The following is a 24392-nucleotide window of genomic DNA, read 5'->3' as shown; positions in this document are numbered from 1 at the left end:
GCTGAGATTGTTGTCACAGCTTCATTTCCAAAAAATTAACAATGAGATCTGATCGGCTCTGCTTTGCACATCCAAGGACACATTCTTTGTGAAGCCCACATATTTGGCCTCCCTGCCCTCTAATTTTTCATTCACTTAAAAACTGGAGCTGGGTCATAACTTGTTGTTATGATCTTTACTTTGGCTGCAGCAACTTAATCAATGCATGAAGTTTTTAAGTTCTTGCATGGAATGATTTCTGACATCTTTCATGTCAGAGCCTTGCTTTGTACAGAGACAGATGAAGCACAGGTTTCTTCTGTGTATAAAGTCCTGTGTAATAACTATAGTGATAAATGCTCTCTGCACTTTTTCTGTGAAAGCAAATAGTGTATGTGTTAGTCATATCTGTATAAATTCCTGAGAAATAAAAGAAAAGAAAAAAAAATCAGTGGTGATCTCTATTAAAAAATGTTTTTAAGAAATCCAAGAAATATTAAATGCTTTGTCATGGCCTTGCACAGATTTAATCCCCTGAAGAGCAAGGATTTGAAGCTTTACTGAGATTTTTTGTTTTAATTTGAAAGCTGTGCTAGTATCATGGGTCATGTACTGGAAAGAAAAAGTTGGAGATGTTCCTATATACTGACAGAAGCATCTGGTGAGAATGCTAATGAGCTCTAACAGTACTGTCAGTGAGTTTGTTTTGATTAAGGTTGCCAATCTATATCTGGTGATGAAGCCTGTTAGGGTCTCTAAAAGTTAAGCAGCAGAAATAATTTAAATCATTAATAGAATGGAAAAATTCAGCAAGGTACTCGTTACTTATGAATTCATATTCCCATATTGGGTTTAATGTTATCCTAATAAACCTGTAGTAGGGAATTCAGCTTGTTTCCAGTGGGAACCTATTGAAGCAGCTTGTTATAAACAGGAAGAACAGATGGGAAGGTCAGTGGATTTTGAATTCTATTTTTCTTCCTCCCTCACCTGAAGAAAGGAAATTGAATAACTGAAATTAGGTTTTATTGAGGTTTATACTGATTTTCCTATGCATGGATTGGAAGGAAATATAGAATAATCAGATGAGGAGTATGCAACTATTTTCTGTATAAACATCCCAGGCACTATTATGTAACCTATAATTTATCTGAACAGTGTTGGAGGCTTCCTAATACATAAAAGCATCCTCTGACAGCTGCTTTGGTTCCTTGTTTGTTAACTTTAGATGTGTATGCCCCAGGTCATCCTGTGTTTAATGCTGGCTGCCAGACATTGCGAAAGTAGCTTTGCAGGAGTGTCTGAAAGCATCTGTTATCTGTGGGTTCTGTGTACCAAATGTACTTATACCCCAGCAGGTTTAGTCTTCCCCCCATATATATAAGGGCTGATCAGAATCCCTCCTGCTATTCAGAATGACTCCTATAGTCTTGGATTTAATATTTTGTGCCTGTATTTTTGCTTCTTTGCTCCCCATTGTGTCTTGAAGAGAATGGATAGACTAGATCCCTCTTCATGTCAGTGCAAAAATAATTGATGATATCCATCTTAATGGCTAGAAAAGTACTGATGTTTTTATTAAAGCAGAAATTCTCTTTTCTCTGTTTCTCACAAAATGGAGAGGCCAAAACTGCTGGTCTTCTGGGGCTCCTAGCCTGGTTTTGCTCACTGTACCTCTCTTCACATATAGCATTTCACATGAGAATTCTGTCTGCTGTAATTCCAGGGGTGAACCAACCAAGAGAAAAAAATGAATTCATGATTTTCCACGTTGTTGCAATCTTAAAGCCTCTGCCAAAGCATGTGCTTCAATTTGTACACCTCTTAATTCCTCTCTCACTTCTCCTTAGCATGCAAGTGCTAGGAAATATTCTGCTGAGGGCTATTTACTTGCAGGAAATTTATAAAAGAGCCCTGCCATGGGTACCTTCTGAAGTAAATGTCTCTCCCTTTTTCTTCTCTCCCTTAATGGGACAGGATTCTGGAATTAAAAACTCTGTTTAAAAATTCTATATGTATATCATAACCAGAACAAGAATGTGTTTGGTTTTCTGGAACTTGTCTGCTTGGTTATATTGTAGACTGAAGTAGTGTCTTCTTTGCATGCTGCTGGCTCAGGCAAAAGTGACAGTGAAATTCTTGGCTGAAAATCCCATCGCTTTCTTGGCTTGGACCTCATAGAGCTTTAGGCAGAAATGTCATAAACTCCCATTGAAGTTCCATAAACACAGTGCGTTTTCATGTGGCAAAGATCCTGCACTTTGTGCAAGACTGTCTCAAGATTTCTGCTCGCCCAATCTGGAAAAATGGCAACTGCAGTTGCATCTGCAAGCCAAAACCCTGGGAGAGAGGGAGAATTGTGTCCTAGAGCCATCTGGACTCTACTGGTATGAGCTCTTTGTGGCACCAGTATGGTTAGAAGTGAATCTTTAATCTGAGAGAGGGAGGTTCTGTGATCCTGAAGTTTTCATGGATTCCAAGAAGGGGTTCATAAAAGTAGAATTGAACTTGTTCCATCTACACATCTTGTGCACTGTCATACATGTGTATATGTATACATATATGGATAAAGACAATTAAAAATGGTAAAAATCTTCATTGTTTTGTTTGGTCCTCACTGTATGATTGGTCCTCACTGTGTGAAATATGTACATTTATTCTTGCTACAAATAGTTGATTCCTGTGAGTCACCATGGGGACTATGCAAATACCTTGGAAAAGAAAATGTGTTTCTCAGCTGAGCTTCAAGCAGAGAAGGCAATCAGTGTGAACTTCACTGCATTGTTAGAGTCTGTAAAAAAGACTAGCTGCTGAAACCTTAAAAATACCGGTTTTCAGGTAGTCTCCATGGAGACAGCTTCATAGTTATGTTGTAGCAGCCAACACTAATTACACCATATAATTGCTGGGGAGACATGAGTCTCCATAACAACTTCATTGTGTGCTACATGGCCACTAAGCTAAGTGACACAGGCTCCCTGGGGCACTGTTGCAATTTAAGGAAGCTGTCTTACAAGAACAGCTGAGACTTGTTGGAGATTTTGAATCACCAGGTAATGGAAAATTTTAATATTGTGAGGGTGGCTTAAATGGCTGCAGTTGTGTATCCACTGAAAAAGCCAGCTACACAGCTTTTGGGCATGACATGGTCATACAAAGTTATGTGTTGTGATTTCTGGATGGTATCACAGGGCAATTTTCAGCTGTGCTTAATATAATAAATCCAGTCTCAGCAGACATTAACTTTGAGCCCTAAGAGATGCTCTGAAATAGTTTGTTTCCTTTTATCCATGATATCCATGGGTATAAATGATATCCATTTGAAGTGTATGTTTGGTACTGGCATGTCCTTTAATGTAAAGGTAAAGGCAGAACTGTGAGCTTGGAGTATGTCTTTGGAAAATACTTTTTCATTCTAGCCTTGACAAACCATCTCTATATGTTTGACAGTACAAAACAACAGTTCAAAAGTAAATTTTTTTTAATCTAATTTTGAATTGCCGAGAATGCAGGTTTATTTGTTCCTCTGCATAATAGATTCCTTGTCTCCCATGTTTTTATTTAGTCTCCTGGAGTTACTAGCATATGGAGAGCTGAGGCAGGGAGATGAATCATTATTGTGACAAAGAGAAGTGAAAAGAATGAGAACTGTTTTGGAAGTCATTTCCGTTGCTAATGCACTGATGAAAATGCCAAAATTACATGGGAGAACTGTGCACTCTGTAATAAACTAATGTAGGAGGCTCCAAAGCTAGCTAAGGCTGGGCTTCCAAAAACGAGAAAGATATAGCCACATTTTTCTGCTTTGCTGGTTCTCTGTTCATTTCAGAATGTGTCCTGTTGATTTTTCAATACCTTCATGGGTGAAATGTCTCCAGGCTGTCTCACTGATCTTGATGCTTGACCTCCATGATAGGCACTGGGTGTCACACTTCAGGTGGCTTCCTTCAGAAACTTCAGCTGCTGCTCTCTGAAACAGGACTCTGTGCCTTTCTCTTCCTCCCCAACTCATACCAGCTCTTTGCCAAACATCAAGTGCATTAATTTCTCAGTCTGACTCTGTACACCTGTTTAAGGATTAGATTTTGACCTTCAACAAAAGTCAGCCAACAGCCATTGAGCTGTAGGGAAGGCAGACTAAATGAATTATGTTCTGTTCCTGAAATATGTGGTACTCAGGGAAGTCACATAGGCTTCAGGCAATCTCAGGAGTTGACTATGGGCTGTTCTTGACCTCTACATAGCCACCATGGAGAGGGAGAAGGCAGAGTCCAGCTTTCTCTTCATGCATGTTGCTGTGGATTGCTGTTCTAAGGGGCCAGAAAGGAATGAGTCTGCTTGCAGAGGCTTCCCCAACTCTTTTTGGAGGAAAATGGGATGCCAAGAGTATAGTCAGCTACAGTCACTTCTGTCACTGTCTTCCCATGAATGGGACACACAGAAACTGCTGAGGCCCACAGTGTGCAACCTTGTGACACTGCCCATGAAAGTCATTGCTCAAAATTGATCAGCTGTATAAATGATTTTAAAAAAAATTTTTTTTTCAAGTGTCACATTTTTTAAAGTTTCTGATGGAATATTTTGACCTTTTGTAACATTTCATGGTTACAAAACCCTGGAAAGGCTGTCATTTTTAAATGAAAAAATAAAACCTTAAAGAAAACCAGTTCTTCCTTGCAGTCCTCAGCATAATAATAGTAATAATAGCATGTCACTTTCTTTCCATTACATCATTACTAAAACAGCATAAACACACCAAAGAATGGAAATGCAGAGACTTTGCTCTGTTATTATTACTGGGTAGTATGGAAAGGAGTCAGTAGGGAGATTTAGTTATCTTCTCTGGGAATTGTTTGTTTATGAATTAGGTTTTCCCAAAGGAGCTGTGAGATGGGAAATACAATAGGAAATGGACTTTACATGCATAGAAATACCAAAACTGTAAGTGTCATCTGGATAGAGGGTGATGGAAACTTGCTATTTTTACTAACAGATTTTTGTAAAAAAAACTTGATTACGCATTCCAAAGTTTCCTATGCTATTTTGATACTGCTGATATCCTCCACAGAGTTCTGAATTAGTCATGACAGAAAAATGTTTTACATCTGATAATGTTGACAAGGAACATAGGCACTTCAGGTGTGTCTATAGATTTTAACACTGGAAAACTGCACTGCATTTCTTTTCAATAAAATATTCCCCTTAAGCTGTGCATCCTCGTTGTCTCTCACAGCCTCCTTGAACCCTTTCAGTGGCATTTGCCCTTTCCATACATAAGAAAAACAGCATGCACAAGGTCTGTTCTCTAACAGCAGTAAGAGGCAGTGACACTGGGGGCAAGGAGGGGTGGAAGATGCACTCAAGAAATGCACGAATCTTGAACTGACAACAGTCTCAGTCTGCAGTGTTCAGCATGAGATCTTTGGGCAATCAGGCGTGGAAAGAGCAATCTCTGAGAACGTGTGCAGCATGCCACTCAACACCCCCCTCCACAGCAAAGGGCTCCAGATGTGATCAGTCTTGGGCTAGTCCTTATCTGGGTCTTTGGGCCAGTTATGGCAGTGACTTCAGAGTGTACAGCTGGGTGGGCAACCACCCGCCTGAGGCCCATGTGGCAAAGAAAAGTTTTCTATTGAATTCCCAGGCTGCTGAGGGCGTTTACTGCTCTCAGGCTTCTGGTTTGTTTTGTGGATGTTATCTAGTTAAAATTATCTAGTGTACATGCTGTCTGCTGGAAACAGCTTTTTCTTTTCTCCTGAAGGCCATCTGAGCCACCACTGAGCTGCTGCTGTGGTGGTCATGGCACACCTGTGAGGAGTTTGGAAGTGCATCCTATCCTGCAAGGCAGTCATAGTAACCATTCCTACTCATGGGCATCCAGCACTTGGGAAGAAGATAGGCAAAGGCAGATGCTGAGCTCTTTCCTTCCCGAGGAGCCAGCTCCTTTCTTGCCAGATATACATAGCAAACTGTCAGTTTGGCTGTTAAATTCACCACTTAAGTGTGACAATGAAAATCATGGTGGTTTTATCTGAGTTATCTTCGTGATCTCATGAGATGAAGAATAACTTGGAATTCCAGAAGGTTAGCTCTTGCTGAGCTTAAGATAAAATGAAGTGTATTTTATTGTGGTATTTTGTGGCAGAAGAGGATTAGTACTGCTGACTGCTGCCCAAAACTGAAAATCAATACTTCTCAAAACAAATAGAAAAGTAATTGTTTCACACAGTGTACCATATCAGTAAAATTCAGTGTCTCAAAGAGAAGATAATTCTGAGACTGAGTAAACGTAAAGAGAGTTGTATATTTTTTACAGGCTTGGATCTGCTTAAAAGGTTCCAGGGACTGAACAATTTCAACAATAGTAGACTTTATATGGAAATTTTTCTCGGACAGAAAGGGAAGATTAATCAACTGCATGCCATGAGATGTAAGTTTGTATCAACTAAGGTTAAGATACAAATACCTCCTTTTCTCTGATGTGCATATTGATGCCAGACTTGCTGTATTAGAAGAGAATCATAAATTCTCCCGAATTCTCTGCCATCATCCAATACTTGATTAAACCTTATCTTAGTCCAATCCAGTTTTTATCTGTGGTCCTAGTAGGTAGAACACTTTACAGTTGTTGTTGCTGTTGAAATTCCTATTCCATTACACAAATATTTAATAATTCATAAAATATGAACAAGATGACAAATCACACTGCCCTGTCAGCTTCTGAACTTAGAGGTTTCAGGGGAGAGGCTAAATGTCAGAGGCATTTAAGGCCTTTACCTGCAGTAATGAGGCAGCATATAAGCTAGAGAGACTCCTTGACAGGCTGAAAAGATAGAGGAAAAATACAGTTAAGCATTATAATGCATGAAGCATCTACAGGAAACAGGGGGTGTTGGGTCTTAAGTTTGGTGAAATAGTAAGAATGGGCAAAATGCATCTTGGCAAATTCAAAGAAAAAGAAATTTATTTGGTATAAAGGAGCCTTCTTGTGTCCCCGTTAAATGACTTTTGTTGTCCTCACTTGACAAAGCTTAGGCTGCATAGATTGTTTTTCCAAATGTGGATCTCATTTGCAGAACTGACCTGAACAGATGCTGTTAGGCTGGTGCATGTGCATACACCTGTTTGAATCATGATTGATCATGCTTCCATATCAGCAAAGCACACATAGGGACCACAGTTGCAAGAATTGTGCAGGCTGTTCCCTTTGTGTCCTTAGAACTGGAAAGTAATAGCAGTATCTGGATTACAGATGGGCACATTTAAGAGAAATATTTAAAGTATGAGCAAGGGTACTGTTAAGTTGGGTTCTGTACTATAACCACTTTATAGGCTGAAGACTGGTGTCACTGCTTGAGCTCTTAGAAGAGGAAATGGGTGCTTTGGCCATTATCTCCAATAGCAAAGGTCAATGATTCTTCTTTTGGCTCTGTCCTTGATCAGAAAGTCTGATCTTTATGTCTGAATGAAGGTAGTGTGAAGTGGCTACTTGATATTCAGAAAGAAATCACTGCCATAATTTTCAACCCAATATGGTATTTTCCAAGGAGCAAAGAGTTTTGATTTTCTTTAAATGTCTCACTTTTTATTTTTTTTGAGGAAAGCAGAATAAGTTAGAATGTGCTTGTATTAGTTCAGCCTTATCATATATCAATCATGTATATTTATGTATTTCTGTGGTGTGTATATATAGTACACTTTTATTTATAATTACATATATAGATACATGTTTATATGCTGATCGATTTAAGTCTTGCTGTAAAGGAAGATTCTTGCTTTGCCTTGTTCCTATTTGATCATAGTAAATATGAACATTATATCCTGTTTCTCATAAGAGAAGAATTTTCTTACATAGATTCTATTAATCCTCCATAATCCACATATCCTTCTTTCCTTACTGTACTTTAACATTCTAAGATGTTTCTGCAACATAAAATAATCATCATGTCTTTGTGGTGGCTGGTGTAAAGTTTAATAAAGAGAATAACAATGGAGAGATAAGAAAATTAAGGCCAAGAATCAAAATGGCTATCCATGACTGAAAGCTGTTAAACAGCTGCCACATACCTCAAAGAGGTGAAGGCAGATGATCCTCTAGAAGTGATTCAAAGGCAAGAAATTAAACCTTAATGGTTCATTTTCTCATGCAGCCAAATTGCTGATGAGTTGTATATGGTGCAAGCACAATAGCTTTGCCAATTTGTCTTATATGGAATTTTAAAAAAATGAAGTTAGATAGCAGTTCAGCAATTCTTTTGATAGTCACATGATGCTCAATGACTTTAAGGAAGCTCTAAGGATGCAACCACCTGTTGGTCCCACCTTGCACTTGCAGGAAAAGCATCATGGTTATATTGGTTATCAAATCCTGGAAACAAAAAGAACATACAGAAAACAGTACTGAAAAATATATTCATAAATGTGATAGAAAGTAGAGGATTCTTTATTTATAAATATATATAAACAATATATATTAAATATTCTTTAAATACTGGAACTGCATATAGGTACCTAGCCACAGAAATGCAGATGATTATCTGCCCTCTATACACATGCCAGGCTGATTAAGAAATCTGCTTTCTTAGTATCAAAAAGTATATAAATACTCATCTGCAGTACAGAGATTATTGGTTTAGGTATTTGTAATGTAATAAATAAAAACCAGCCTAAAATATCTGTTGATTTTTCTAGAGGCAAGCAATTGTCCTGCTTTTGTTGTAAAAATATATTGAAGGACAAGTTGCTTATTGTTCGTCATTTGATCTACCCTCTCCCTTGGTTTTTAGTATGTTCTATGTTTTAAACATTACATGTAGGTAATTTTAAGCTTTGTCAGAATCTATTGGCATGAAAAACAGATAGACTCATTAATACTAAAACTAAGTTTTATCATTATCAATTAGGCATTTGACTGCTAAGGCATGTTGGAACTCTGGTTGCTTTTGGGTCACAATACATGGAATTAATTGTGTTCTTAACCCCTGGAATTTACCATCATTGCTTTTATAATGCTAAAAAACATTAAAAAAGAAAGATAAAATATAAAGAAAGGGCAGAAGAGGGTGACCAAAACCTCTGAGAAAAGAAGATGCTTTAGAGAAGATGGAGATGAGTGCAGCCATTTAGGCAAATATAAAATAAAAATTCTCAAAGCAATTTACAGCAGCTGAAAAAACTTCTGTGTGGCTGGATCAAAGCTGTGCGGATCATGAAGTTACTGACTGTCACCGTTGCCATGGTGCCACTGTTGCCATGGTGCCAGCATCACCGGGTTGTCCTTTAAGGAGCAGCTTTTATTTCAGAAGGGTTAAAGGGTTTTTCTTCCCTCAGAAGAGGAAAGCAGAGTCCTTCTATGAGAAATGTGCACCTAAGTGTGCTGTAATGCACAAACTCCTTGTGTTGTCTGCTGATTTCATAGACTGACAGTCTCCAGTTAAGTCTGTCAGGGGGTGAAATCCCTCGGGGCATATCTGCACCTTGGTCAGGCTGAGGGTAACACAGCAGATGTGCTTGAGCTAGTGTTAATCTAATGGGCAGAATTAGAGAGCAAAGCCTGTTTTGCTTTCTCCTTTCCTCCAATTTATTTCACTTTGAATTCTTTCTTTCCCTTGTTTAGGCTCCTCAGCTTTTCAGGCTGGATCACGGCATTGCTGTTTCTTTTGGGAAGAGCCACTGTTTCAGTGGTTCAAGGTTAAACCTTTCATTACCTTGGAAAAAGTTGTGCTGCTGATTGAAACCTTTCCTTGTCAGTGGATTTATTAGTAGTGCTCCTTCAGGAGCTGCATTATCACCTGAAGCCCTTACATTAAGTAGCAAATTTTGTCTTGCTCTTTGATTGGTAACAGACCCTCAGAGCAGACCCTCAGAAAAGTCTCAGACTTTGTTTCATTGTACTGTTTAATACAATTAAATTAATATCTAGGGAGAGGAGACTTTAAAGGAGAGTTGGTCAGAGGAATTTTGCCTGAATTTGCTGTATCTTTTTTAACCAGAGATTGATCTTGGTGTTGTAAAAATGGTTTGTGAAGAGCCTTTGAGCTTCTAATGACTTCAATGAAAGTTTTGTCATTGCAATAGGCAATATAATTGAAAGCTTACAGGGAAGATTTTATTTCTGTGGTAGATTATCCCCAAAGCTGACCTAAAATTAAATGACAAATTCTACTTGGATTTTGGTCTGTTTCTGCATGCAGGATTCATTCAGATGCTTAATTCTGCTCACAATATCCTGTGCACAGTATATGCAGCTGTTAACAGCACCTTATTTTGTTAGATGACCATTGAAAAAAAATAGGGTTTTTTTTTCTACACACTTTGTTTGTATTTGTTTTTTTTTCCCTGCCCTAATTGCCAGCAATCCAATTAGTCTTGACATTAGTTCTAGTCCCATCCTCTCTTTCTTGGGAGGGAGGATATGTACCATGTTTGTCACCTTTAGCTGGGATTTTTGCTGCCAACTAATGGCAGATTTCCAGTGACAGCATCAGCCTTGCACAATCAGTGAGCTTACAGGTGGTCATTGGTGCCTCTCCTTGATCATTGCTGACTTTCTGCAGTTTGAAACCCCACAGCCAGCACCTGTTCCATAAAAATCTTGCATGTCTGGGTTATTTCAAAAAGACTTGTCAGTACATGCTGGACCACTTCAGCTGGGGTTTGGACAGAGGAGATCCCAGTCCCTCATTTTTCTCCCATGTATTTGGCTGTCCCAGTCAATGCTTTCATCTGTTCATCTGGTTCTGTAGCTGCTGGATATCTGGGAATGAAAGTGTTCTTGCTAAGGTGCAGAGAATTTACCCATCTGGCAGTGTTTCATTGTCTTAAATTTGAATGCAGGAAAGCAGAGGAGAGCTATATGGAAATGATCTGTAGACCACCTGAGATAGAAAATGTATGTAAACAAAGAGAAATGGTATTAGAATGTTAGAAAATTCATGTGAATTAATGAATACAGAGAATGACATTAAAATATTAGTTGTTCTTTTTTTTCTGTTCTGAAGATTTTGGGGTTTTTTTGGTCATATTTCCATTGCTGGCTTAACATTTCGTGTGCACAAGTTACATATGTTTACTCTGAAGTAAACATATATGCAAAAGAGATGTAACTCTGAAATCTGGGAAATATCAGTGGCTCTCCCTCAAGGAAAAAGGTATGTGTTGTTCTTGATGTTTGCCTGCTGTAATTTTTATCTCTTTGGTAGTACTGGACTATCTTGATGTAGCTGTTTTCAGTGGCACTAACAATGATCCATTTCCATGGCGATTTTTGATGATTATGTTAGCAGCTGGTTAAACCATGCAGAAGAGGGACAAAACAAATATTATGTCTATAAAAAGCCTGATATTACTTTAATTCCAACAGTAGAATGAAAACAAAGGTTACGTACATCAGAATCTTTTTCCTGATGTTTTGAGAAGTTGACCCCATGGTAAATAGAATGATTTATTTTGAACAGTGAGTGAACTTGATGAGCTGTTTCAAAACACTCTCTTTGGAAAAAATACGAGTTTTTGTAAGGACAGAGATTTTGGCAGTTTGGGGAAGTGAAGTTACAAGGATTGGCTCTGTGTACACAAACTAAAGAAAACTTTTGTAAAGTATTCTGTGTTCACAGTGAGAACGATGACATTTAACTTCTTAGCAGTTTAAAAGTTTCAGAGAAAACATAGTTTTATATGGAATGTACAAGTAGAGTTGTAATATTAACAAATCATGGTCATGTCAGGGCTAAATCCCCACCACATCTTTCCATTCCAGATAGAAAGATTAAATCAGAATCTAAATTTTGAAAATGTCCTCATCTGTGTTCTTGACTATATAAACAACATGTTCCTGAACAACTCAGAAATGCTAGATATTCAAAATCTACAGACAGTTTCTGCAGCCTGAAAATCTTTCTCTGAAATGATTCTAAAGTTAGGGATGAAAGGAATCCATGATAGCTTGGTCAAAAATTACACTTTTATCTGGCCAGTGATGTCTGGTTTGAACCAATCAATATTGGACACTCCAGGGACTGTGGTAAAACCACATCTGGTCAGTAGAGAAGGCAGAAAAGAATGCAGAGTTCCACATTCCTCTATCTCCGAGGATCCAAATTTGTGCATTGCTAAGGACCAGGAGCCCTTAGGATGCCATCTCCTGGCCTCAAGCCACATGTCAGACTTATCAGAGTTTTCTGATGCTGTATGTTCAAGAAAAGCGTCTAACAGGAAACTAGCTCAATAGTTATCTTGCCTGTTCTTAAGGTCTACAGCAAGAAATTCTCCAGTCTTTATTTTTTATTTTGTTATCTGTAAACTAAATTAATCTCTTATTCTAAAATTCTATTTCCCCCCTATTTTCTTAAACCAACATTTGTGAGACAAATTGTGCTCTCTTTGGAAATTTTTTCTTATCTGACCATAAAGTGGTAGGGAGAAAGGAGGAGATTATTCATGTCACAAGTTGTGCAGTCATTTGTCTATCAAAGTTCCTTTACAGCTAGAGGTAACTGTGCCTCCCTCCACTCAGGAATCACTAAAGCAGATTTAGAAAAAGCAGACACATCAGAGCACATTTTTTCCTATGCCTACTTTTTTCCTGTGCAAAGGTGATTTTATGTGCTGAGTTTGTCCCTACTGTGCAGGAAGTTCTTCCAGACATTGGGATATTTCTGCTTCACAGGTCTTAGTCTGTTACCCAGCATTTCAACGATGCCACTGTTTTTCTAGTTGCCAATAATTCAGCCTGGTAAGGGGAAAACTCTGGAGCTCTGGAATTGAATTAATCTTTTTGAATCCTGAAGCTGAGTGCTGTGTTGTCCTTGGTAGGAGCTTGTTAAATGTGAATGGCAGTGTAAGCAGTGTGTGAAATGTTTTATGGCAACTGAGCCTCTCTGGTTCCCAGAATAATGGGGACAGCTGAAGTTTTCACCTTTTATCTGGGGACCTGCATTTGGGAGTCTCCTGGAACCAATAAGTTTGAAACCCCTAAATGGCTGAGTTGCTCTCTATTTTTCCTCCTGGTTCCTGTTCAGCCCTTGTACTAGAGTATTTATATGAAGAATACCAGAGTATTTTTATGTTTTGTTACCTGACTGTTCAGGACCAGTCTCTTGTGTGGAGGAGATCAGCCCACTCTCCTCAGACCTAATCCCATTTCAAGGATACACTTATTTCCTGCAATGCTGATGCACATTGTACAGAACTAGAATTGGTTTTGCTTGAGGTACGAAGCATAATTTGAAAAACCAAGATTTTTGACATTTTTTTTAATTACTTGTGAATAACTCAGAGATTGGAACTACAGAAATAACAGGAATCAAGGCAAATAGGTGTTAATGAAGTGTTCCTTTAAAATGTATCTTGTTTTCACAGTGCCATGGAATGACACAATAAACTTAGAATGATTTATTTTAAGTAACAATCTTGAGGAGAGGTTATTTTGTTTTGTTTTGGTTTGGTTTGGTTTGGTTTTTTTTTTATTTGATTTTTCATGCAAGGAAGGGTTTGAAATGATTTCTCAGGAAAAGTTTCAGCTCACATGGAAATGTTTTGTTAAATTATGCTATGCTTGAATTTTTTCCTAATCATGGAAAGCTGTGTCAGAATTTTGTAAGAAAATTTCAGGTTATGAATGTTTTTAAAGCAGCTTTCGTAATACTGACTGGTCACAGTTCCTTTAAAAGTAGGCAGAGTCCATGGAGCTATTCCTGTTTCCAAAATAGTTGGTGTTCAACCATCCAGCCTGTATAATTTGATAGAATTACTGACTGTATGTAAAAATCTTGGGAAGCTTTGTTCAAAATAGGCATATTATAACTAATTAAAATTTCCCTTTCCACCTCCTAGTTTTAAAAATTCAGCATTAAAATATATTTGGAAATCATTAACTTTAGTCTGACCTTTAACTTGCTTTCTTTTGTCTTGAAAGCTCATTCCTTTTAGTAAAGCATCTGAATGTCTAGGAGGACAACTGACCTTTAAAGTGAAGAAAGAGAGATTACTGCACTCAGGTTGTTGTGAATTTATTTTGTTGGTTTTGTTTTTTTTTAAAGGCCATTCAGAACATCAATGTAGGTGGGTTTGTTTTTTTTCAAACTAAATGCACACTTAAACCACTTCAGATAATACTGAAATGTACTTAAAGGAAAATTACCTTCTCTACTGTGTCCCTAGGATTTAAATTCTTCCCCTGGAAAAAATTACATTGTTAGCTTCTCTGAAAACTTGTTTTTCATTTTTAAACAGATTCTTCTTTTAGATAAACCACCAAAGGTAGACATTATAGCAATGTGTTTTCTTTTGGTTTGTTTGTAATTTGTTTTTTCTTTCCTTACACACACTTACTTCATGCGCTCTTCCAACCCACATTTTGTTTGTCTTTGGCACCGAGAGACTCTTACATAATTTCTCAAAAATACAACAGTGTTCAGCTGTAATAGTCCAAAAGGCTACAGCCCGCATTTTTGTGGAGGTTTGGGATGATCACAGTAGAATGGTGTATTGTTTCTGATAGAGCCTGTTTTTGGAGGTTTCTTGAATGCCTGTTTCTCTGCCCTTGGCCTCTTCTCAAGTGTCTAATAAACAGGACTCAACAAGGGACTGGGTGACATGACTTTAACTTGTGCCACTTCTCAAATACAGCACTTCAGTTTCTTTGAGGAGATGAGCTTAAGGAAAAGAACGCTCTGTACATACCACAGATGCCATCTTTCGTTAGTTTCTGTTTACATGGTCGGTAATTCGTATTGTATATTTTTATGTAATAAGTTAGCATTAACCTAAAATAAACTCAGTACAGTTAAGTCCACAAGCATTCACACCAGAGTAAATGAGAAATGGTTCCTTGCAGGTCAGTGCATCTGCTGCACTCTTTATAAGGGGAGAGCCCAGCCCACTAGAACAAGATGCAAACATATTTTAGAGCACCCTTTGAACTAATGGATATTCAGCCTTGCAGCTGGTTTTTAGGTAAAGTGCATGAAAGATTCCACTCCTAGTGGAATAGTTAACTTCCACTGTTTGGAGTAAGTGTCAGTTCTCTCTGGCTGCAAATAACTATAAGACAGGCCACTGAACATGCACAGTTACAATATGATCTTGAATTTTGAAGTATAACTCTCTGTTTGTGACTTGTCCTTGTCCTCTGTCAGTCTTTTTTGGGTATACATGTTAAGTTGTATGTTTGCTTACATGTACAGATACGAGGCTACAGGAGTAGATACATATATTTTATTTTAGCTAGGAGTAGGAGCTCACTTTTTCTGTTGCCTTAGAGCTATTCAGCACTGCCTGCATAGGACACTGCTGTGGCTGGCAGTGTGAAAACACTGAAGTCAGATGAAGTTTGTATCAGGAGGTGTGTCCATGGCTGTATTGGTACCAGCAATTTGGTTGCTGAGCAGGGATTGATCAGGTCTGCAGTCATGTGTTATCCTGCCTGGATCAAGTCCATCTCATGCCTCATTTCCTCTGACAGGGAGGGGCCTGGGCTATAGTCACAGGGAGAACAGTCATGGTGTGAGTTATGGTAATGTCTAAGAAGAAAAAAACCACCTGCATGCCTGAATCTCTCTAAAGTAGAAAACATCTCCAAAGAGGCCAGAGAAGGTACTCCTTGTGTAGTCCCCACTGAACACCTTTGCTCCTCTGCCATTGTATGGTCTCATCAACTGCTGCATTTAGATTGTTGTCCTCTCTCTGCCTAACTCATAGAATGGGACTGGAGAGAGGACACACAACCTTCTCTTCTTCGTCTGCCACTCTTGCATGTGATCCTGCACTGATTACACTCCAGGCAGATTCAGAGCCTACCTTTTAAGATGTGGCCATAACAAATGTAGCAAGTATTGACTAACACAGTCTTAGTCCAAGCTCTGGTGCACAGAATCTACTCTGAAATGGCATTTGCTTCCCTGCTGCACATGTAGTAATGCTTTAACAAGTAATAGATTACAGAATGAAGTTTCTGCTGTCTCCCCTGGGAGTCAACTAAGGCAAACAATGATTAGGAAATCTTAGCTGATAATTGTTTAAATGTTTTGTTTCTTAATTTTATCTTTTTCCTTGGGCAATTTTGTATTAACCTAAACAGTTCCTTTCATTCTTCAGTGCTTGTGTTTCCCAAGTTTTTGTAAACCACTACCAAGCCTTCCTTTCCCACAGGCATTGCTTATCCTAACTGTTGACTGAAAATCAATCCCCCCATCTAATGACTCTGTCACTGTTCTTTGAACTCTTTCCATTTTACATTATCCATCTGGCAGCGAAACATCCAAAACTGCACGCAGGCTGCAGATGTGGTAGCTCCATAGCTGCTGAGGCAGGGATCTGTTACAAACCATTGTATGTCAGGATTTAGCTGATACTAGGATCAGTACTCAGTATAAAGTCATTTGTCTCTAGTTTCTCTACCCAGGATACATGGGGGGAATGTGAGATTTGCAACATAAACCTACTGAAGTTGTGTTGTTTCTCTTAACCCTACACCCTATTAATTTTTGTCTGGTTTTCACACACCTATAAACACATTTCAAGCTCTTGTTCTCCTCAGAAATGCAAGGCTTTCCAAACCCAGGATCCAACTGCTCTCCCCAGTCTGCTGTTGGCAAGTAAAAGCCAGCAGACTTCTAGGCCAGGGCAGCTAGGATAGGTGACAAGGGGTCCTCTTGCCCTGGCCTGCTGTGTCCCAGGTTCTGTCAGAGTCAACATCAAATGTGTGACTATCATACTATCTTCTCCAACTAAAAGAAGAAGGTATGACTGCACACATGGAAATTAAATTTCAGCAGGAGTATTTTAGTTTTCATTTGTGATATCACAAGTTCACAAAGTATTTTTTCTTTCTTTTCAATTTAACAGGTTATCACTGCTGGCTTATCACCGTTCTTCTTTGTCATGACTGCCAATGTACTAACAATTTCTTGGTAAGTGTCTACATGAGCTTTTTGCTTAAGAGTAGAGATGAATTCTCACACAGTTCTTCATGTGGAAATATTTTTAAATGTCAAGTTCTATTGCTGTCAGTATTATCTTGCATGTAAGGAGAACCAGGTGTGCAATGATGGATGCAGGAAAGTAATAGAAGAGTGTTTCTTCTGCCTCTGTGGGAGAACATGGACATTTTGGACATTAAGTTTCACCACAATTCACTCAGCATATTTTACAGTGAGACAAATGGATCCAATAGGCAAATAAATGACCTATTCAAAGTCATGCTGCAATTTAGTGGCTGAACTGGAAGTAAAGCACAGGAGTCAAGGTTTGGTGACAGCATCTTTTTAACCAAGAGGGTGCATTCAAGTTTCCCAACACACTGTGCGCCGGGGATGCATAAAATCACACTGGAAAAAAATAATGATAATAAACTTTCCCCAAAGCTGTATCTGGATTTTGTAATGTGTGGCCACACAGTACAAATCACCTAACTTGAATTTTTTAGGTAGTAGTATAAAGGATTTGGGTTCAAGCTCCTTCGGTCAAAGGCAGTGTTTTTGATCTATTTTGTATGGCACACAGTGAAAGGGAATCACAGAACATGGCTGGTGAACCTAAGTGATTCTGCCATGCAAATAACATCTCAATGTGGGGTTAGACACGTGTTTCTGAGGACAGATTTGTTAATGGAAATAAAAATCTACTTACTTTTGAAAAGCTTTAAGCTTCCCTTTTTCCATTTGATTCATGATTCATTCAGTTTGATTGCCATCCTAAAGATTCAGCTCTGCACTGAATGGAATTAACATTTCCTTTCTTCAGGTGTGAAAAGAGCCTTATAGAAAGGAGAATCTCCAGTTCAGACTGGCCCCATTTACTTATGTGTGAATATGCATTCCTATCTGTATTTTACGCACAGGTAATCTCAAATGCTAAAGTAAGCTGTGCATTTTTTTTAGTTCTAGGAAATACACGAAGCCTGTGCATGTCAGAGATGTAACCAATATCAAAGGACATACAAAGCACTCCTAGTCTAGGCCATTAACTTGCTGCTCTTCACCATGTTTTGTGCAGGTCTGTCATGTGTGTGCTAGAGTCAGGCTTTGATTATACATCTGTGTTCACTGACATGTGCACTAAAAATTAATGTATACCTTTGTTAATGTGAGCACACAGACCCATATAGTTGAACAATGTCACCTGCCCTATATGGTCTGAAACTTCTATACATGATGAACTCATCTGTATGTTTAAAAGGTATTTTGCTTTAGCCCTTGGCCACTGTTACACTTTGAATGTCATAATTCAAAAAGAAAACAATATAATTTTTTTATTATGTCAGTGCTTGTGCATTGGCAGTGCCTTGGCTTATCAGCAAAGCTCTGGAAATAGTTTGTTGAATGATAGCAGCTGCAAAGCACTCATGAGAACATTAATCACTGAGGATTTTAGTATTGCTCCAATGTGGTCATGGCCAATATTATAGGTTAATTTTTGAATGATGGGCAAGTGCAGTTAGCTGTCACCCCACTATAAACAGAAGCTGGAGGATTTACCAGATGGTAAATTGAAGGTAATATCAAGGGTTGGCATTTAGCCATGATTTTTGCTCTGCTTCATCTTGAAGATATAACAATGGATTCCATTTGCCTAGTAATTTGGACTGCACGGGCATGTGGATGCCCAAGATTTCAAATCCTTCAGAAAGGGGTTCTTTGTCTGATGTAAGACATATAATAGTAAAGAACAGCTCAGGTGCAGGCATCTTTTTACAGAACAAGGCTGGGAAGTTTGCTGTATTTTGTGATTTCTAGTCTGACTTTTAGAATGGTTTCTTTTTGAAAGTCTCTGTTAAAAATTTAGAAAACAACACATCTATAGAAACAGGAAAAAAAATTCTAGGGCTTTGTTGATTTTAGGTCTTCCTTCCATATGCAGGGTTATGGGGCTTGGGGTTTTTTTAGGATAAAGGATATGTTATCAAATCTTAGCTTCCAAAGGAATTGATGCATAGGGTATGTTTATAACTGGAGCTGAAATAAGAAATGGGGGTTACCCCTCTCCAGAAAAAAAAGCACTCAGAAGTTGTTACCAATTGTAGGTGACCAGACTCAGTGGTTTAGACCCTTTTTGAAAAGCTTGCAGACTTTTGCTCCTTGTTGGTAATTCCACACCAAAGCTATTCTGTGGACCACCACAGACTGTAGCACCTACTTTCCAGGGCTGTTTACTGTGTAACTGGTAATTGTAAGACGTTGTGCTGTTGTTATACAATATTTTTTTCCTCTCAGGAACAAGGGAAGTTATGTGTTTTTTAAAACAGCTCACCAAAGCTAAGATTTAAGTGAATGTAATGCTATTAGACTAAAGAGCCTTCAGCTTTACATGGTTTTTTTTTTTGTAAGGGAAAAAAAAAAAAAAGAGTACTCTTAGAAATGAACTTAACAGAAGTTTGTTTTGTTTATAAAGTTCAGTAAGGAGCTTTTCTGTTTCATAAGCTAATTAAGCCATGGGGCTAAGATGAAAGGTCAGTACACTTAGCTTTGCACTGTTATAAAAGGGGAGAAGAGTCAGCATCTTACCATATTCCTGTCAACTGTGACAGATAACAGAGCAGACTTGGGGATTGTTAACTATTGCATGCATTGAGTGGGTTGATAGCATATTTCAGTGAAGGTTTTTGTAAAACCATTCATCCTGACTTGGAGCCCTGCTCCTAGGCTGACTCTTGGGGAACAGCCTTAGTGCCACAGCTGTGCTTTGTGCAGTGCCTTGGCTTAAGGAAAAAAGGAAAGGGCCCAAGCACTTCTTTTTAAGGAAAAAAGTCCTTGGGCCCATTAGTGCCTTTTCGGCTGGGGCAGCTCCTTTCATCTCACCAAGAGAGGCAAACACAAGAATTTCTGCTGGCCTCACTGTGCCAATGGGATCACCCCAGTGCAAAAAGGTTTTCCCGGATTTTGCCTTGTCCGCAAAACCTAGGCTTTACATCTCTTACTGATGTTGTCAAGTGGCAAGTTTTCACAACAGAACACAAGCAGAAATTTCAAGAAAGAATCATTAGGCTAATAAGGTTCAAACTCTTTTGCCTTCCTTTCCTATTCTTGCTAGTGTAGGAGTGTACAGCTATTCTTGTAACTAGGGGCAACCTTCTCCATTTAGACTCTTGTCTGTGCATTTTTACTGAATACCACCAACCCTAAAACACAGGAAAGGTAGTTTCTGATGAGATCATTTAAATAAGATATTTTGGGTTACAGAATTTTCTTTGCGAGACAAATGAAAAAAATCACCTGGGTTACCGTCTCTAGGTTGGAATGTGTTTAGATAAAATAATATAATTTTGTATCAAGTAGAAGGACTTACATGATGCTAAATTTGTGATATGCTTTGTTTACAGCCTTGTGATCGGTGGAGTTGGAGAAGCATTACTTGTTTACAATGAAAGGACAGGCACATAAAGAGGAACCAGATCTCACCAGCTGGAAAAGAGCTGACTTGCAGCCTAGAGACACTATCACGAAAAAAAAAGCGGCAGCAGGAATGAAGAAGTGAACCAAACACGAGGAAAGTGATCTATTGTTTTTGTGGGTTTATTTTTTAATTAAGAAAATAACCTATGCTATTAATAGTGCCGGTAAAGGAGCAGCATAGTTGGCAAAGGTGGTAAGGAGCCTTTACCTCAAAGCACAAGACAAACTATATCAGATTGATGTGGTAAAAGAAAAACTGCACTGTCTCATGCTGATTGCTCTGTGTGAGCACCACTCAGTAGCAGCTTCTTGCACAGAGGACTAAACTCAGGAAACGCAGCATTCCCCACTGGATGCCCCCAGTGGTTTTTTTTTTGTTTGAAGCAGACAGCAGGTCATACCAAACAATGTCAGAGCCCAGACCCTGCCATAAATTCAGGATCTGGAAGGACGGATTTTGCCTCCAACTGTGCTGTAAGCAGCAAGCTGCCACACACAGGTCTCTAGTCATGTTGTCTGAATGGGCACAGGGACTGAGGCCAAGGGGCTTGTGGAGATAATCCCCTTCTGGAACTCTGGCAGCTTGACAGCTTTGCAGAAAGGGAAAATCAGCAATAAATCTCAATATCTGTAGTGATTGCTCTTTGTGAATTTTTTTCTCTCCCATTTGCTGAGATTTCTCTTGAACTCTGCCAATTTTTGTCAGCTGGAGGGGGTGGAGGGACACATACTGTTCCCAGCAGTGGTTTGTCTCTTAAATTATTGCAAGAGGAAACAAAGAATGAATGTCATAAAGAGTGTAAGGAAATTAATCTCAAGAGTTCTTAAAATAATTTCACTTCTGGTTGCTTAATAACTGTTAAAAATTAATCTTGATATATTAGAGCCTGCAGTCTATGTGAAAGTAATATTAAATGATGAGTTTATATTGTGGGAAAGGTCTACATGGTAAAAGGAACTAGATAGCAAAGCTTCAATAAGGAGAGGGACTTGACTCACACGATGTTAGATATGTAAAGTGTAGTCCCTTAATCTAAATTGACCAACTTTCCTTCACAGTCAATGGAAAGAGGGTTGCTCTCACAGAGATATCCTTTTGGATAGATTACTGCGTTAGGAAGTGCATATCGCTCTGTAGATAGAAACTGGGCGACTAGTCTGAACAAGATACATGGTTTCCACAAGGCTACAGTTACCAGAGGAATATCTGCTTCAGTGTAAAAAATCCCACCAAATGGGCTTGAAAACATGCCTACATTTTCATTTCAAATAAAGCACCATAGAGTGAAGGTAAATTTTACAAATGCTTGCAGTAAATTTCTATGACTGAGGAGTTTTAGATAAAGATCAGGTTGTTGGTTGTTGTTTTTTGTTTGTTTGTTTTAAAAAAAAGCACTGTAGTTTGAAAGAGAACTAGTCTGGCCTATATTAGTCTGTACCTAAGCTTATGTCAGTTTATCACAAAAGGTGTCTTTATATGGGCATGTTGTCTGTGTATGTTGGGTCCCACTCTGACTCGAGTGTGGAGTGAGACATTTTTTTTGCCAGGTGGTAAAACTCAGGTTTGGGAAGAAAGGGGGAAGAGAGGGACAAGCATGGAAAAACAGATGTCCAAACTGTCCTGAAACCAGCATGAGCCACATGGGAAGCTGGGCCCATACTCACACCCAGTGTGTCATGACACAGCCAGCCATGGATCCTCATGGCATCCCGGTCTCTAAATTCAGACAGTGCTGGCAGTGATGGCTACTGCATTCTGGCTTTCCCCAGAGAGTTTTCTCTGCAGCCAGTTGTGGCAGAATCCTTGCTGTGCCACCTTTCTGCTGACTTTGAAGTGAATAGTGACCCTAGGAGACCTCATGGAAGAGTCCCTGCGTGATTGCTGAGGTTTTGCAATCATAGCTGGAACCTTTGCTGTGGGAAAAGCTCATTGTGTACCTCTCTTCTTGCATAACTCTCAAGGATAGGCTGCAGTCTGGTTTTTTTTTCTTCCTCTATCTTGCCAGTGCTGTTCCTAGCAATGTACCAAAGCAGAACACCCATTTGCTTTCTTGCTGGTGGTCTCGGTGGAAAGGCAGAGGCCAAACCAGCAGCCAGGGTTGCTGTAGAACTTTGATCAGAGGGCATCTTGGTGTGACTGCAGGAAGCTTGTTTGGCTGCAACAGGCATTTAGGCTCCCTGGGCTCTAGGGGAATTCAGTCCCTGCAGACAGTGCATTAGTGTCCCCCTACACAGTAAGGCAGCTGCCTTTTTATTGAACTTACATGTGTTAAACAACACTGAACTGTTTCACCTTTGCTTGCATTTTTTGTGCCTTAGTGCAATGTGCTTGCATTTCTGAGACTCTGCTTGAGACAAGTAAAAAAATGCAGGTTTAAACTGATTGCTACATAAGCAAATCAAAGAACCACAGTTAACAGTGGAGTTGGGCTCCTGTGTCAAACACAACTGATTCAGTACCCTCTGAACCAACCCTGCCTGCTTCAGGTAAGGATAACCTCTGCAGAGCAGCATGAGGCTCATCCGTCTTACTGAAAACTCAGAGAAGGGTGGAAATAGAACTCAGTGGCCTTCAAAATCCATATTTTCATATTTGGAGTTGTCTTGAGGTGCTAAAAGTACGGGTTGGCTTCCTTCTTGCTCAGGCTGTGGCAGAGGGAGCAGCAGAGCCAGGCTCCAGTGTGGCATCTGCCTCCAAGGGAGTCCTGTGAGCCAAGGGCTTGTTCAGTGCTGCTCACAGTGAGCTGTCAAAGGGTCAGCCCTGCAGTAGGGCGAGAGGTGGTGGGGAGAGAGCCCTTGGGGGACTTCTGGCTGTTGGAACAAGTGGTGCCTTTCTCAACACGTGTGTACTGGGGTGGGGATGCCAGCCAGGAATTGGTGACCTGTAGCAGTTGCAAAGCCCTGAGAGGTCATCTCAGCTGGCAGTGCAGAGCAGGTCATACAGACCTAAAGGTCAGCTGAGGGAGGGCACCAAGAAGACCCTGGCTGGCCACCACTGTCCTTGAGAAGGTGTATGTTCCCACCTGTGGCACTCAAGCTGAGTGCCCCACAGCTGACCTTTAGTTCTGTAAAATTGTGCTGGAGAGGCAACAGGTGCTGGAGGCTGTCCCATCATGCCCTTTTCACATCTACTGGTTTTGATCAAACAAATGACTGAAATGGTCCTGAATAATTTCATATCTTTCTGATCCTACCTTGCTTACACTTACTTTCAAAGTGTCCTTTTTTTCCTTACAAAGTATTTGGAACAAGGCTTGTATTATCCACTGTATTATCAGTGGCATGACTCATGCATGTGGCTGGCCTTCAACATAAGGAGCATCTGCTTAAAGTCAAGTGACATCAAAAGAAGACTTGAAGAGTAAAGTCACTGGATATGGACTACAAGTGGATTGCAAAAATGCAGGCCACAGGGATTCTGTTTTGAAACAATCTTCTGGATCTTTTGGCTGTAGCATAGCTTCCAGCAGAAAATGTTATTAAATGAATTAGATGAACCTGATACTTAACACTGACGTGAATCTGTTGTTGCTTATTGCTACATTGTGTTGGCAGAGAACCTATTCCAGTCTCTCAACAGAAGCTGAAAATCTGCAGAGCAGGTGATCTTAGCAAAAAGCAATAGGAAAATCTTTAAAATTATTTTTAAAAGAAGCTCTGGACCTTTTAAAATATTTGGTAAGGGATAGAATTCTGATTTACCATTAGTCTTTGTAACACCTATCTCCTATGTCTGAGTTGGTGGATGACTATATATATGTATATATATATAATGTGATGTCAACATAACACATGCTTTGAAAAGGATGCTTTATTAAGTATTGTAGAAAAGTTAGCTGCTGGGAGCTGTACTGAGTGCTGAGGGCAGGTTTCCTCCAGCTCCTGTTATCTAAAGGAGATGGTGGGTTGAAGAAAACTCCATGGCGAATTTGCCTTGCCCAGAGCTGAATGAACAGCTTTCAAACAGATCATCTGCTACTGTGAACAAGGCAACAGGCTCAGTGTGAAACTTTAATCCTGTTC

General features: G+C 39.3%; 1 protein-coding gene across 4 annotated transcripts in view; it reads left to right on the top strand.

Moving 5' to 3' along the window:
* TMEM241 (transmembrane protein 241) overlaps nucleotides 1-21669 on the top strand; it is a 56626-nt gene extending 34957 nt beyond the window's left edge. For all 4 annotated transcript variants that reach the window (XM_015619806.3, XM_015619804.3, XM_015619803.3 and 1 more), the window contains 2 exons: nucleotides 16825-16889; nucleotides 20297-21669. In XM_015619806.3, the coding sequence (XP_015475292.1) occupies nucleotides 16825-16889; nucleotides 20297-20357 (126 nt within the window). In that variant the 3' untranslated portion in view covers nucleotides 20358-21669. The remainder of the gene's footprint in view (nucleotides 1-16824; nucleotides 16890-20296) is intronic.
* Nucleotides 21670-24392: the final 2723 nt, after the last annotated feature.

Source organism: Parus major, chromosome 2 (genome assembly GCF_001522545.3).
Source record: "Parus major isolate Abel chromosome 2, Parus_major1.1, whole genome shotgun sequence".
NCBI lineage: Eukaryota > Metazoa > Chordata > Aves > Passeriformes > Paridae > Parus > Parus major.
This window is presented reverse-complemented; position numbering and strand designations above follow the sequence as displayed.